The 13,127-nt window shown below is 50.4% G+C and overlaps 1 protein-coding gene across 2 annotated transcripts in view; it reads left to right on the top strand.

Annotated features, from left to right (window-relative positions):
• Positions 1–13,127, top strand: part of SCARA5 (scavenger receptor class A member 5) — a 137,392-nt gene that overhangs the window by 10,940 nt on the left and 113,325 nt on the right. The window contains exon 1 of one of the 2 annotated variants that reach the window (XM_075126292.1): positions 12,032–12,398. The exons of the other annotated variant lie outside the window; for it this stretch is intronic. Coding sequence (XP_074982393.1) covers positions 12,047–12,398 — 352 coding nt within the window. The 5' untranslated portion in view covers positions 12,032–12,046. Of the gene's footprint in view, positions 1–12,031; positions 12,399–13,127 lie in introns of those variants that run through there. 2 annotated transcript variants of the gene reach the window in all.

Below are 13,127 nucleotides of genomic sequence, written 5' to 3'. Positions count from 1 at the left end.
GCCTTAGGAAAGCAGCAAGCTGAGATTATAATTTCATCTTGCGATTCCAAAGAACCCCTCACCCATCGGGCCACCACTGTGAGCCTGGAAGGGGCAGTTTGCCCGTGAAGTGTCTTGTGGTTTGCTTCTCGCCACAGTCCCAGTGTGGTGATTCGATGAGTTTCCATTTGTGGTGGAGAGATCCACGCCTTCAACGCGTTGTCTGACCGTGGTTGAGTGCAGTCCACTGCCTATGGGCAAGGCGGAATCCTGGGGCTTCTTTCGTCGGAGCTTCAGTCAGGTTTGGGACATGAGAAGTGGCCCCCGATTCGAGCCAGCGAGTGCTGGCTTCCTTTCCATTGGCCTGTAGCACTGATGTTAATGTGGGACTGGAAGGCACTCAGATACCAAGGTGATGAGTGTGGGATAAGTACCTACACAAGACAGAATAATACCAATATTAACTCTTATAGAGCATGTTTCATTGATAGGTTTCCAGGCTCTCTACAAAGGAAAACAGTGGCTGTTACCCACACGGTACACGCAGGGGAAATTAAGGTGCACAGAGGGGAAGGACTTGCCCAAAACACTCAGCAGGTCAGTATAGAATCATAGAATCATAGAATATCAGGGTTGGAAGGGACCCCAGAAGGTCATCTAGTCCAACCCCCTGCTCAAAGCAGGACCAATTCCCAGTTAAATCATCCCAGCCAGGGCTTTGTCAAGCCTGACCTTAAAAACCTCTAAGGAAGGAGATTCTACCACCTCCCTAGGTAACGCATTCCAGTGTTTCACCACCCTCATAGTGAAAAAGTTTTTCCTAATATCCAATCTAAACCTCCCCCACTGTAACTTGAGACCATTACTCCTCGTTCTGTCATCTGATACCATTGAGAACAGTCTAGAGCCATCCTCTTTGGAACCCCCTTTCAGGTAGTTGAAAGCAGCTATCAAATCCCCCCTCATTCTTCTCTTCTGCAGGCTAAACAATCCCAGCTCCCTCAGCCTCTCCTCATAACTCATATGTTCCAGACCCCTAATCATTTTTGTTGCCCTTCGCTGGACTCTCTCCAATTTATCCACATCCTTCTTGAAGTGTGGGGCCCAAAACTGGACACAGTACTCCAGATGAGGCCTCACCAATGTCGAATAGAGGGGAACGATCACGTCCCTCGATCTGCTCGCTATGCCCCTACTTATACATCCCAAAATGCCATTGGCCTTCTTGGTAACAAGGGCACACTGCTGGCTCATATCCAGCTTCTCGTCCACTGTCACCCCTCGGTCCTTTTCCACAGAACTGCTGCCGAGCCATTCGGCCCCTAGTCTGTAGCGGTGCATTGGGTTCTTCCGTCCTAAGTGCAGGACCCTGCACTTATCCTTATTGAACCTCATCAGATTTCTTTCAGTAAACAGAACCCAGGTGCTCTGACTCGCAGTCCAGTGCTCTGTCTTTTAGACCATGCTGCCTTAGACCTTTGCTTTCTTCTGTAACATATTTCAAGTGGAATTGAGACCGGTGTGGTTCTAGAGGGGACTGGCTCCTTCGCGGAGGTGTTGTGGTGGCTGTAGGCGTCTATCTCAGCCGTTTTAGTTAGTCTTGGCTGCTGGCAGGCAAACCGAGTAAAGGAGGCAGAGAGATTTGGGACGGATGCCTGCTGTCCACCTGAGGGCATTTCCAAATGGAAGTGCTGCCCCCACCCCAGGTGGTCCGGCTTGTGAAGCTGAGCTGTTTGGGAGACACACACCTGCAGCTAAATCTTTCTGCAGCTAGAAAGGCAGATGGACCAAATTCTGCACTCCTGGGCCTAGCAACGCTCCCATAGACTTCGTGGCTCGGGTCCTATAGCTCCTCCATGCTCCCCCAGCTCAGCCCAGATCCCAGGAGGACAGGTAGCTGGAGAGGAAGGCTGGTCTAGCAGGTAGGACATTCAGAAGCTCTGAGCTGAACTCCTAGCTGTGCCACAGACTCCTTGTGAGACCGTGCGCAAGATCACTGCGCCGTAGGAGTAGGACTGAGCCCTCAGTCTCCCTATCAATTACTTCTGGTGCATACTTCTCCACCTCTGAGCGGGGTCGTGAGCTTACCGCCTCGAATCCTAGGGAGCTGCTTTGACGGCATGAGGATGGATGTTATGTGGGGCACTGCACAGACACAAAGGCAAAGTTCCTGCCCCACAGCGACCGCAAGCACAGACGTCACACCGGGCTGGGGGGGCCCCTGGGTGCCAACCAGGGCTGTGGCCTTAATACTCTTTGGAGCTCGAGTCTGCCTGCCAGGTTTTGTTGAAGGTTGCGTTGTGTCTGTCGAAGCGGAGTACTGTTGACCTGAATATAGCAAGCGAGCAGGCTAGCCCCAGGGCCCTGCTACAGCACTGGACATGCCAGGGCCCTGTGAAGGAGCACGGGGCAGGCTGGGTGTAGTCCAGGAGGCCCTGGGGCTGGGCTGTTGGAAGAGGGTGCTGAGCTCGGGTGGGAGCAGGTCTGGCTGAGAGGTCTAGGGAAGGGCTGTGAAGTCACCTAGCCTACAGGAGGTGATGCGCTCGCTCTCTGGCTCCTGGATTCTAGCCTGCCCAGACCCAGAGACTTTGCATGAGGACTCTAAGTTTGGGAGGATGCTGAGGCGAGGACCTTATGGGCTGTCTGTTGTGATTTCTCCTTCCCTGAGTCCTGATTCCAGGTGACAGACTGGTTTGGATTAGTTTGTTCCGGCTTCCCCTGGCCCAGATCCTTTATAGGGAACATTTTGACTCCCTAACTAGGTGAAAGTAAGGGCGGGGGTCACCTGCAGTTCCACACCTGGACACCAGGGGGCGTGCAGGACAGTGCACACCTTTACAGTCTCCGGGGTCTTTACAAACACAAACTAAACCCCACACACACACACACCCTTTGACATATTTCTTTTCAGTTTTATTGCTCAAGTTGAAGCTCTAAGGGTACATCTACACTGCAATTAAAAGCCCACGCTTGGCCCTTGCCAGCTGCCTCGGGCTCACGGAGCTCAGGCTAAAGGGTGTTTATTTGCAGTGTAGACATTCGGGATGGAGTCCGAGCTCCAGGACCCTGGAAGGTGGGAGGGTCCCAGAGCCGGAATATCTTCGCTGCAGTTCAACAGCCCCTTAGCCCGAGACCCATGAGACTGAGTCAGCTGGCATGGGCCAGCCGTGGGTGTCTAACTGCAGTGCAGACACGCCCTGAGAGTTTGTGACTGGCCTGAGGTCATGTAACGAGTTGGTGGCCCAGCTGAGGATATGACCAAAGTGTCCAGCCTGCCTGTCTCTTACTCTGACCATTAGACCCAGCCCCTCCCCACTTCAGCGTATTCCTTCTTCACCTGTTCTCAGATGTGAGTAATTATAACAAATTAATTCATGGGGGCTTCCTCTTTCAACCTTTGGGAGCCCTCTTGGGCCATGAGATGGTACCATAATGAGCATCTTGATGGTTTGAACTGTAGAAATGTCCAAAAATACTAAAATACTGTAACAAATTTTGGCCTTGTCCGCCATCCTAGCTGTCACTAGGTGCTCAGAACTTCACAGTGGTAGGAGGGATGGAATTTGGCTCCCAAAATGCAGGCCTGAGCCATTTGAGTTAATGGCGCATCTCTGTTAGTTGTTTGCAGTATAAGGCTTATGACACACTTGAGCTGTTCTGATGCCGTCTCACAGAGGGCGGTGGCACAAAGACCTACACGCCAACCTGCTCGTTACAAAGTGAACACTGGAAAATGGGATAGCAGCAGCTCTGGGCAAGGCACAGCGAGGGGGCAGCAACTGGCTGATCGGGCTGCCCCTTGGGCTGGCTAGATTGCAAAATCCTTTGGGGGGGAAGAAGAGGAGGGAGAAATATTTGCTTTTCCCCTTGGTTACTGATGAGAGCAAACCCTAAGCCCTGGGCTCCCTTTCGGAGGTTGTGAAAGCCCTGCTTGGACAGCTGCGGTCCTTTCTCCACTTCGCGAGCAAGCGAGAAGGGAGTGGGTGGCTCGAGGGCTGAGGCCAGCTCCTCGTGCGCCCTCTGAGGACCTGACCTAAGTGTTAATGTCAGAAAAGTATTGCAGCTATCCTCATTATGAACCCCCCGGCTCCATCTGTTTGGCCAGTGACTTTAATGCCCGGGCCAGCAAATGGGAACCGCATGCTGCTAATGAATTGCAGATTGACTTACGCAGGAGAGCTGGGACTGCTGCATTTCACGGCTTAATCCCTGCTCGGAATTGCCTCTTAAAACGTTTCCTCGAGGGATCCGGCCCCTCCCACGGTCAGGGAGTGACCTCAGCAATTTATCATTTCATATGCCGGCCGCAGCCCCTCGCAGCTCTACACCCAGCGTAACCCTTTGGAGGCTGCAGTCGTTTGCATCAGGATCCAAACTGCACGGCGGCTCTGGGGGGTTGAGGCTGGTGTATCGCGAGCAGTTCCTCCTCCACACTCTCCGTCAAGCCTGGTTTTCAGTGGGTGCTGAGCACCTGCCTCTCCCTGCGAAGTCAATGGGAGCTGTGCGTGCTCAGTACCACTGCAAATCAGAATCTCGCTGCTGGACGGAAGCAGCACCAGGGTGCCTGGGTTCTTCTCCCATCCCTCTCTGTACGATCCTGCACAGGGCACTTGGATTATTTCACACCTAGGGACACAGAGGCTCCAGGAGATTATGGGCCAGGCTCCCCTAAGTGGCCTCTGATGCTGGGTCCCTTGCCAGAGATGCCTGGGGCTTGCTTGCCGGACATGCTGGCCACCAGCAGCTCCAGCGAACTTGATTTGAAGGTGTAGGTACTCAGCAGCTCTAAAAAGCGGGGCCGAAGTGTCTCGAAAGGGGCACGCCCCAAAAACTGGAGGCACCCAGAGTTAGAGGACCCCTTTGGAAAACAGGACCCTTGATCTCTTGTGCCTCAGTTTCCCCAGCTGTACAATGAGAATAATGTTACTTGATCTACCTTCGTGGAGCGCTTTTCAGATGACGTGCCGAATGCTGTTCCCCAGCAGTGCTCAGTACTGTATTGTTGTTATAGCCTCCTAGGCGGTCACAGAGGGCCTGTCTACACAGCAACGCAACCCCTGCGACTGGCCCGTGCCAGCTGACTCAGGCTCGCCCTGCTGTTTCATTGCAGTGTAGACTTCCGGGCTTGGGCTGGAGCCCAGGTTCTAGGACCCATGAGGTGGGACGGTTCCAGAGCTTGGGCTAAGTCAACGCTGCAGAGAAATGGCTGGCCAGCCTGAGCCCTGGGAGCCCGACTCAGCTCGCACCGGCCAGCTGCAAGGTTTTCTTTGCAGTATAGACATAGCCAGAGTTAGAAGTCTGGCAAAGCTAGAAAGGAGATTTAATTTTAAAAGACAAACTGACGCATCAAAATTCCGATGGAACGGAGACACGGGAGACCTCAAGCCATTGAGAATAGGCTCTGTAAGCAGTCTCCGGTTCAAATCTGGCCCAAGTTGGCACTAGCAACCAGCAATAGTTAATATCTGATGGCAGATTTGGTAGCCATCATGAATTGGGCTAGAAGGGAGTCATGGTCTGTCTTCTGTTAAGCACAGGGTCAACGTTGGGCCAAAAACTGACATTAATGCAATGTTAAGGATGGGGAAATACAAAATTAACCTTAACTCTGCCCCTTTGTGATTCTGCTTTAGGATATGCTCTCGTTTTATTCCAGCATAAATTATTTGTCAATTAATACAATAAAGGATTTGAAAACAGGCCTTAAAGTGAGACACTCAACAAGCTCAATCTGTTTAGTTTACCAGAGAGATGGTTAAGGGGTGATTCGATCACAGTCTGTAAGTACCTATACGGGGAACAAATATTTAATAATAGGCTCTTCAGTCTATCAGAGAAAAGTCTAACAGGATCCAAGGGGAGAAAGTTGAAGCTAGACAAATTCAGACTGGAAATAAGGGATCCATTTTTAACAGAGTAATTACCCACTGGAACAATTTCCCAAGGATCATGGTGTATTCTCCATCGCTGGCAATTTTAAAATCAAGACTGGATATTTTGCAAAAAGAGCCACTCTAGTTCAAACAGGGATTAATTCAGGGAAGTTCTCTGGCCTGTTTTATGAGAGGAGACTCAAGGAGCTTGGCTTGTTTAGCCTAACCAAAAGAAGGCTGAGGGGAGATATGATTGCTCTCTATAAATATATCAGAGGGATAAATACTAGGGAGGGAGACGAATTATTTAAGATCAGTACCAATGTGGACACAAGAATGAATGGATATAAACTGGCCATCAGGAAGTTTAGACTTGAAATTAGACGAAGGTTTCTAACCATCAGAGGAGTGAAGTTCTGGAACAGCCTTCCAAGGGGAGCAGTGGGGCCAAAAGACATATCTGGCTTCAAGACTAAGCTTGATAAGTTTATGGAGGAGATGATATGATGGGATAGCCTAATTTTGGTAATTAATTGAGCTTTGACTATTAGCGGTAGATATGGCCTGTGATGGGATGCTAGATGGGGTGGGATCTGAGTTACTACAGAGAATTCTTTCCTAGGTGTCTGGCTGGTGAGTCTTGCCCACATGCTCAGGGTTTAGCTGATCGCCATATTTGGGGTCATGAAGGAATTTTCCTCCAGGGCAGACTGGAAGAGGCCTGGCGGTTTTTCACCTTCCTCTGCAGCGTGGGGTACGGGGTCACTTGCTGGAGGATTCTTGCTCCTTGAAGTCTTTAAACCACGAGTTGAGGACTTCAATAGCTCAGACATAGGGTTAGGGGTTTATTACAGGAATGGGTGGGTGAGATTCTGTGGCCTGCGTTGTGCAGGAGGTCAGACTAAACGATCATAATGGTCCCTTCTGACCTTAAAGTCTATGATTCTATGATTCTGTGTGTTATACTGGAGGTCAGACTAGATAGTACCTTCTTGCTTGGAGTCTATGAATCACAGGGGGTGGGAATAAGATGGTTGTATCTCCACCCTTGTCACACATTTGCGGGAAGTGGACTCCTGCTTCCTCCCATCTCTTTTTAGGAGATTACATCTGGTTAAGACATAATATAAAACTGGCTGGAGCACTTTATGCAGCCTAGCCTCTGTTTGCCAGAAGCTGGGAATGGGTGACAGGGGATGGATCACTGGATGATTCCCTGTTCTGTTCATTCTCTCGGGGGCACCTGGCATTGGCCACCGTCAGAAGACCGGATACTGGGCTAGATGGACCCTTGGTCTGACCCAGTCTGGCTGTTCTTGTATAAAACACAATCTATTATGGAGCTATAAGTGTAGAGGCATCGGGAGTAACTCCACAGTTAGGGCTGTGCTGTGATTTCCATTCAGGCAGGACTAAAATATATCAAGGACTCTTATTATCTGGTCAGCTCTGGCATGGAAGGTGGCAGCTCTTAAAGTCAACAGCAATCCTCTGACATGGGCTTGGGGAGACCACACCCCAGTGAAACCTCAAGGCAAATTAGGGAGGCAGCTGGCAATTATTCAGCCAGGAATTTGGAAAAGACCTTAGGTTTTAAAGCCCGTGGGAGCTTGTTAGCTGCAGCTGGTCAGGGTCAGATGACAAGCGCTCAGATTTAATATAAAAAACAAATGCCAGAGGCAGGATGGGGCAGTGGATGATGCACTGGACTGGAACCCAGGAGATCTATTCTTCATTCCTTGGCTGGCGAAGACATTTAATCTCTCTCTCCCCCTCCATCCTCCATCTGTTTCCTTCTTCCCATCCTCTGCCAGCCTTGCCTGTTTATAATGTAATCTCTTCAGGACAGGACTGTCTCTTAGGAGCACCCAGCACAATGGGGCCCTGAACGTGGGGGCAGTTGCTAGATACTACTGTAATAACCCAACCCTTCTTTGAAGTTCGACTGACTTATCAGGTGTTGCCTTTTTCTTAGTCTTCATTTGTGTACTGGCTGGATTTGGCAGGGACTCACAGAGAAAATACCACGATCGCTTGGGAATGCAGGGACTCTCAGTTTGCACTGCTGGCAGGGGGCTGGCTGTTCAGTGCATGAAGACCCGGCTGTGACGTCCCAAGAGTGAAATGCAACATAACCACCCCTGTAAAGTCTTGTCTGTGCGTTCGCTGTGGCTGGAACCAGGCAGTGCTGGGAAATCTTGTAGGATTTGCAGCTCTGTTTCCAGAGCAAACTGCTTCAGATAAGAAGCATCCTAACTTTCAGCTGTTGGCCATCTCTGAGGTCACCCAGCCACTAGTTACACCTGCTTTGCACAGTTATCGAAGGTTGCGTGCTCCAGCTGTCTGTACAGAGCTGGCCGCTCGAGGCACAATGAATCTGGCTTGCAGGGAGCTGCTCCATGCTTTCTTGATGATTCTGATTCAGATGGGGCCTGAGCTGCAAACGTGTGTTAGGACTTCACACACCCCAACGTACAGGGGGGTGCTCGGAGCAGGGCTGTTAGTTTCAAACATCAGAGAGATAGTAGCTCTGAAAGTGGATTCACCTGTAAACCCACCTTGCTTGCCACCAGTGAGTTTTCCTTCTGAGCCCAGGACCTGGCCAGATGCCTGTAGATTTCAATTTGAGTTTCAAATTCAGACAGAGCCTGGAGCCAGGCGAGTCCTGTCTGCTTACAGGCTTCATTGCAAATGTTAATTTTTCTACCCAGCTCTGCTGCTGATACCCTGTGGGAACCCCTCCAAGAAAAAACAAAACCCCCCACTGGGCCAAATTCAACCCTGGTGTAAGTGGGCACAGCTGTGGAGTCGAGGGCGTTCCACCAGGACTGTGGTTGTCTGACTTTACTGAAATGACGGTGCCGGATCCTCAGTGGGTATCAATCATGGATCTACACTGTAGAGATATTCTTCTGCTCCATGTGTGACGCCTCCCCTGGAATCTGTGCTGGTTGCGATCCAATCGACCCAGGATCATCCCAGCACAGCAGGAGGCCAGCCTGTTGTTTCCACAAGCAGAGGGTAGTAACTACGCTGCGAGGACAGCCTAAATCCTTGGCTTGCCAGATTAGGTGAAAATTTGCCTTTGGGGAGAATCTCTGGCCGCTGCCGGGAGACCAGAAAACCAGATGTGCTGGTGGGCATAATCTAGGGGGGAATTACTCTGCATGTGCCTGGCATGTGGCAGTGGGGCTGATTGCTTGTTCAGAGGGGCCCCCTGGGACTCCCACCAGCACGGAGGGGAGACCTGAGTTGAATAGCTTCCAAGACAAGGCCAGAAAATACCGCTCGGCTCAGCCCCTCTTATGTCCCCTTGCCCACAGAATTACACCTTAAGGGGTAACGCCTGATCCCATCCCCCAGCGATAAACACAACAGTGCCCGTGTTTGTCCAGTGCACAGGGCAGAGGCAAGATGTGCCGAGATAGACACACCCCATGCTTTGTGAAGCTTGGTGCTGCTGAGTTCCCAGTGTGAACAGTGGGTTTGGAGGAAGAGAAGGGTTGAGCTGAGGTATAGATGGGAAGGGGCAGCCACAATCTTGCAGACCCACTGGCCATTCCCCCTCCTTCAGCAGCCAGCTGGGCACTGGCGCCAGGGCTTGCTCCTGAATCCTTCTCGGTGCCCAAGGTGTTCCAGGATAGCCACAACAGTGATGATTGGATCAGCTCCCTTGAGAGTCTGTTCCTCTGTGCAGTCATGGTAGTGCTTAAGGGCTACTCCCCTAATGCCTGGCCTACGCTCTCCTTCCCAGAGCTTCCAGACCTTGCTCTTTGTCTGACCGTCTCCTGAGATGCTCAATAAACCCCTGCCACCGTGTCCTCCCTGGGTCGTCCCTTTTCCAGGCCCTAGGAATCTGCTACTTCCTGCACTGAACACCTGTGCAAATCAGGAGTGACCCCTTGCAGGGTTTAGCTGGCAGACGTGAGGTCAGACAGTTAGAGAAGAGCCATGAGAATGGATTAAAGGATTAGAAAACCTGCCTTATGGTGATAGACTCAAGGAGCTTGGTCTGTTTAGCTTAGTAAAGGGAAGATGAAGGGGTGATGTGATCACAGTCCAGAAGTACCTGCATGGGGAACAAATACTTAGTCCTCAATCTAGCCAACAAAGGGCTAACGAGACCCAGTGGCTGGATGTTGAAGCCAGACATGCTCAGGCTGTGAATAAGACATACATTTTTAACAGGGAGGGTAATTAACTATTGGACCAATTTCCCCAACACCGGCAATTTTTAAGTCAAGATGGGATGTTTTAACCGCTCTAAAAAGAGACACTCTAGTTCAAACAGGAGTTGTTCTGTGGACGGCCTGTGGCCTGTTGTTATGCGGGAGGTCAGACTAGCTGATCTCGGGGGTCCCCTTGGAATGTATGAAAAGCCCCCCAAAAATTCAACGGAAATGGGGGGAACAAAATAATTTTCATCAAAACACATGGAGCAAAAATATCACCTCCGAGCCAGCACTAGGATGGGAACAGACACAGTGGGACCAGTCGGGGTCACTTCAGAGCCAGCTCCTTGTACCAAGTATTCCTGTGCGAAGGACAGCAGCCACCGGCAGCGTCTGGATTGTGAAGTAACTGCCTCCTGAGGTGATCAGCACTTGTGCCGGGGCTGCAGTGGGGAGAGGTGCCTTCCCTTGGCTCCACCCCCAGCCCCAGAGCTGCTGTGGTGGGGAGAGACACTCTCCCTCAGCCCAGGTGTTGCTGCTGGAAGAGAGGGCTGGGGAGAGTCCTCTCTCCCCGCTGCAGCCCCGGGGCAGCTTGCACCCCAAACTCCGCATTCCTGGCTCCACCCCAGAGCCTGCACCCCGAGCTGGAGCCCTCAAACCACCCCCTGCATCCCAACCCTCTGTCCCAATCCTGAGCCCCCTCCCACACCCCAAACCTCTCATCTCCAGTGTGATGCTCTGTACCTTGGAGGAACACCCTACACCCCCATGTTCATCTTTATAAAATGATTGTGTGGTACCCAGTGCAAAGATTGTCATGGTGCGTGTCTTCAGAAGGTTCATGATGCCCTGAGCATGGCTGTTATAGTGATGTCATAGTCATGTCATAGTGAGGTTATAGGTTATAATTTCATGTATATAGTCATGAGGCTTAAAAAGGATCTTCGTGGCTTAAAGCAAGCCCAGGCAAAAACTCTCCAAGAACAATGGACGCTGGCTTAGGAAGCAACAAAAGAATCTGTTGGACCCTCGAGGGAGTCATTCCCTTCCTTTGGGCAGTTTGGGACTGCAGGGAGGTAATGCTCACCTGACTCTGAAGGCGGGGGGGGCAAAGCCAAGAAGAAAGAAAGGACATGATAAAAGGGAGAGCCACTTTGCCATGCTCTCTCTCTTCCACCAACATCTACAGACATCACCACCACCAAGTGACTGAAGAGCTGATCAAAGGGGAGAGTCTGGCCGAAGAGCAGCCAGCCTGTGGTGAGAAGCATCTGAGTTTCTAAGGACATTGACACTGTTAAGATCAGCTTAGAATGCATGTTGCTTTTATTTCATTTGACCAAATATTACTTGTTATGCTTTGACTTATAATCACTTAAATCTACCTTTTATAGTTAATAAATCTGTTTGTTTATTCTACCTGAAGCAGTGCGTTTGGTTTGCAATGTGTCAGAGACTCCCCTTGGGATAACAAGCCTGGTACATACCAATTTCTTTGTTAAACTGACGAATTTATATAAGCTTGCAGCATCCAGCCGGCATAACTGGACCCTGCAAGGTGGAGGTTCCTAGGGTTGTGTCTGGGACCGGAGATATTGGCTAGTGCCATTCGGTTGATTAATCCAAGGAGCAGCTGACATGTCAGAGGCTGTGCGTGAATGGCCCAGGAGTGGGGTTCTCATGGCAGAGCAGGGTCAGGCTGGCTTCCAGAGTCAAGGATTGGAGAGGCCTAGCAGATCACCAGTCTGGATAACACCAGAGGGGAACATCACAGTGGGGCAGCGAGCAGGGTGTATGTGCGGCTTGTTACTCCAAGTGAAGTTCACACTTTAAGCACTGATATTTGTGATTTTAAATGAGTCTTACATGCAGTGGCTAAGAATAGTCAGGAGGAGGTCACAGTTTTGTTATTTTCTGTTTGCTTATTTTGGGAAGGGGAAGTAAGAACAGAAAAACAGGAAAATGAGTGAAAGCAGTGAAGGAGTTACAAAGTTGGAGCTTTTTAGGCTTCAGTCTGCAGAAATGGAGGGGGAGCAGCAGAGATTACTACAACTGAAAGAACTGGAGATAAAAGAAAAAGAGAAAGAGGCAGCCAGGAAGGAAGCTGCACACAGAAGGGCCATGGAAGAAAAAGAGAAAGAGAGGGAAGAAAGAGAGCAAAAACACCAACTGGACCTGCTAGAGAAGCAGAACCAGAGGCCCCCGACCCCAACGACTCCCATCACTCCAAAAATCCACAAATGGGAACACTTATGTCCTCCATACAGTGAGGAGGAGGATATTGCTGAATATCCGACTGCCTTTGACAGGCCGCGTGTGATATATGAAATCCCTGCTGATAAGAGAGTTCCTACCCTGACTGCGAAATTAACTGGTAAAGTTGGAAATGTATTCACTGGAATGCCCATTGAAGATGCTTTAGACTATTATAAATTTAAAGATACTGTTTTGCGAAGTTTTCAGATTACCCCTGAAATATACAGAGTTACATTTAGGAATCTTAAGAGGGATATTGGGATGAGTAATGAGGAGTATGAAAGATTGGTTGGGAAAATGGGTGAGGGGTAAAGAGGTGGCGAGTTTTGAGGGAATGTTGGATCTTGTTGCTCAAGAGCGTTTCCTAGGCGTGTGTCTGGCTGATGTGAAGCAGCAACAAAGATGTAAAGTCTGGGGCTGAGTTGGCTTTTTTAGCTGATGCCTTCGAACATAAGCGGGTGTCTATCGAGGGCAGGCCCCAGAAAGAGGGTTTAAAGCTGGTGGGGAGGGAGGATCCCATTTTGCCCCTGGGAAGAGAGAAGGGGGCTGGGAGCCTAAACATTCTCTTACCCAAAAACATTCCTCTAACCCTCATCCCAAATCTCCTGTAAAAGGAGAAGAGCCCCAAAGGTGCTATCGATGTAATTCCACTCATCCCCTGAGGAATAGATGCCCTGGGCTAGGAGGAAGCAGGCAACCAATAGCTCATGTTAGTTCTGCTGTCCTCAATACAGAACACCCCGCCCCCCCGCCCCCAGGCAATTGGAACCTATCATACTGGTTTCGTGAGGTTAGCCTCTGCAGAACCAGATATGGAGCACGTTAAGGCTGTACAAATTCACGGCAG

This window comes from Caretta caretta, chromosome 3 (genome assembly GCF_965140235.1).
Source record: "Caretta caretta isolate rCarCar2 chromosome 3, rCarCar1.hap1, whole genome shotgun sequence".
Lineage (NCBI taxonomy): Eukaryota > Metazoa > Chordata > Testudines > Cheloniidae > Caretta > Caretta caretta.
This window is presented reverse-complemented; position numbering and strand designations above follow the sequence as displayed.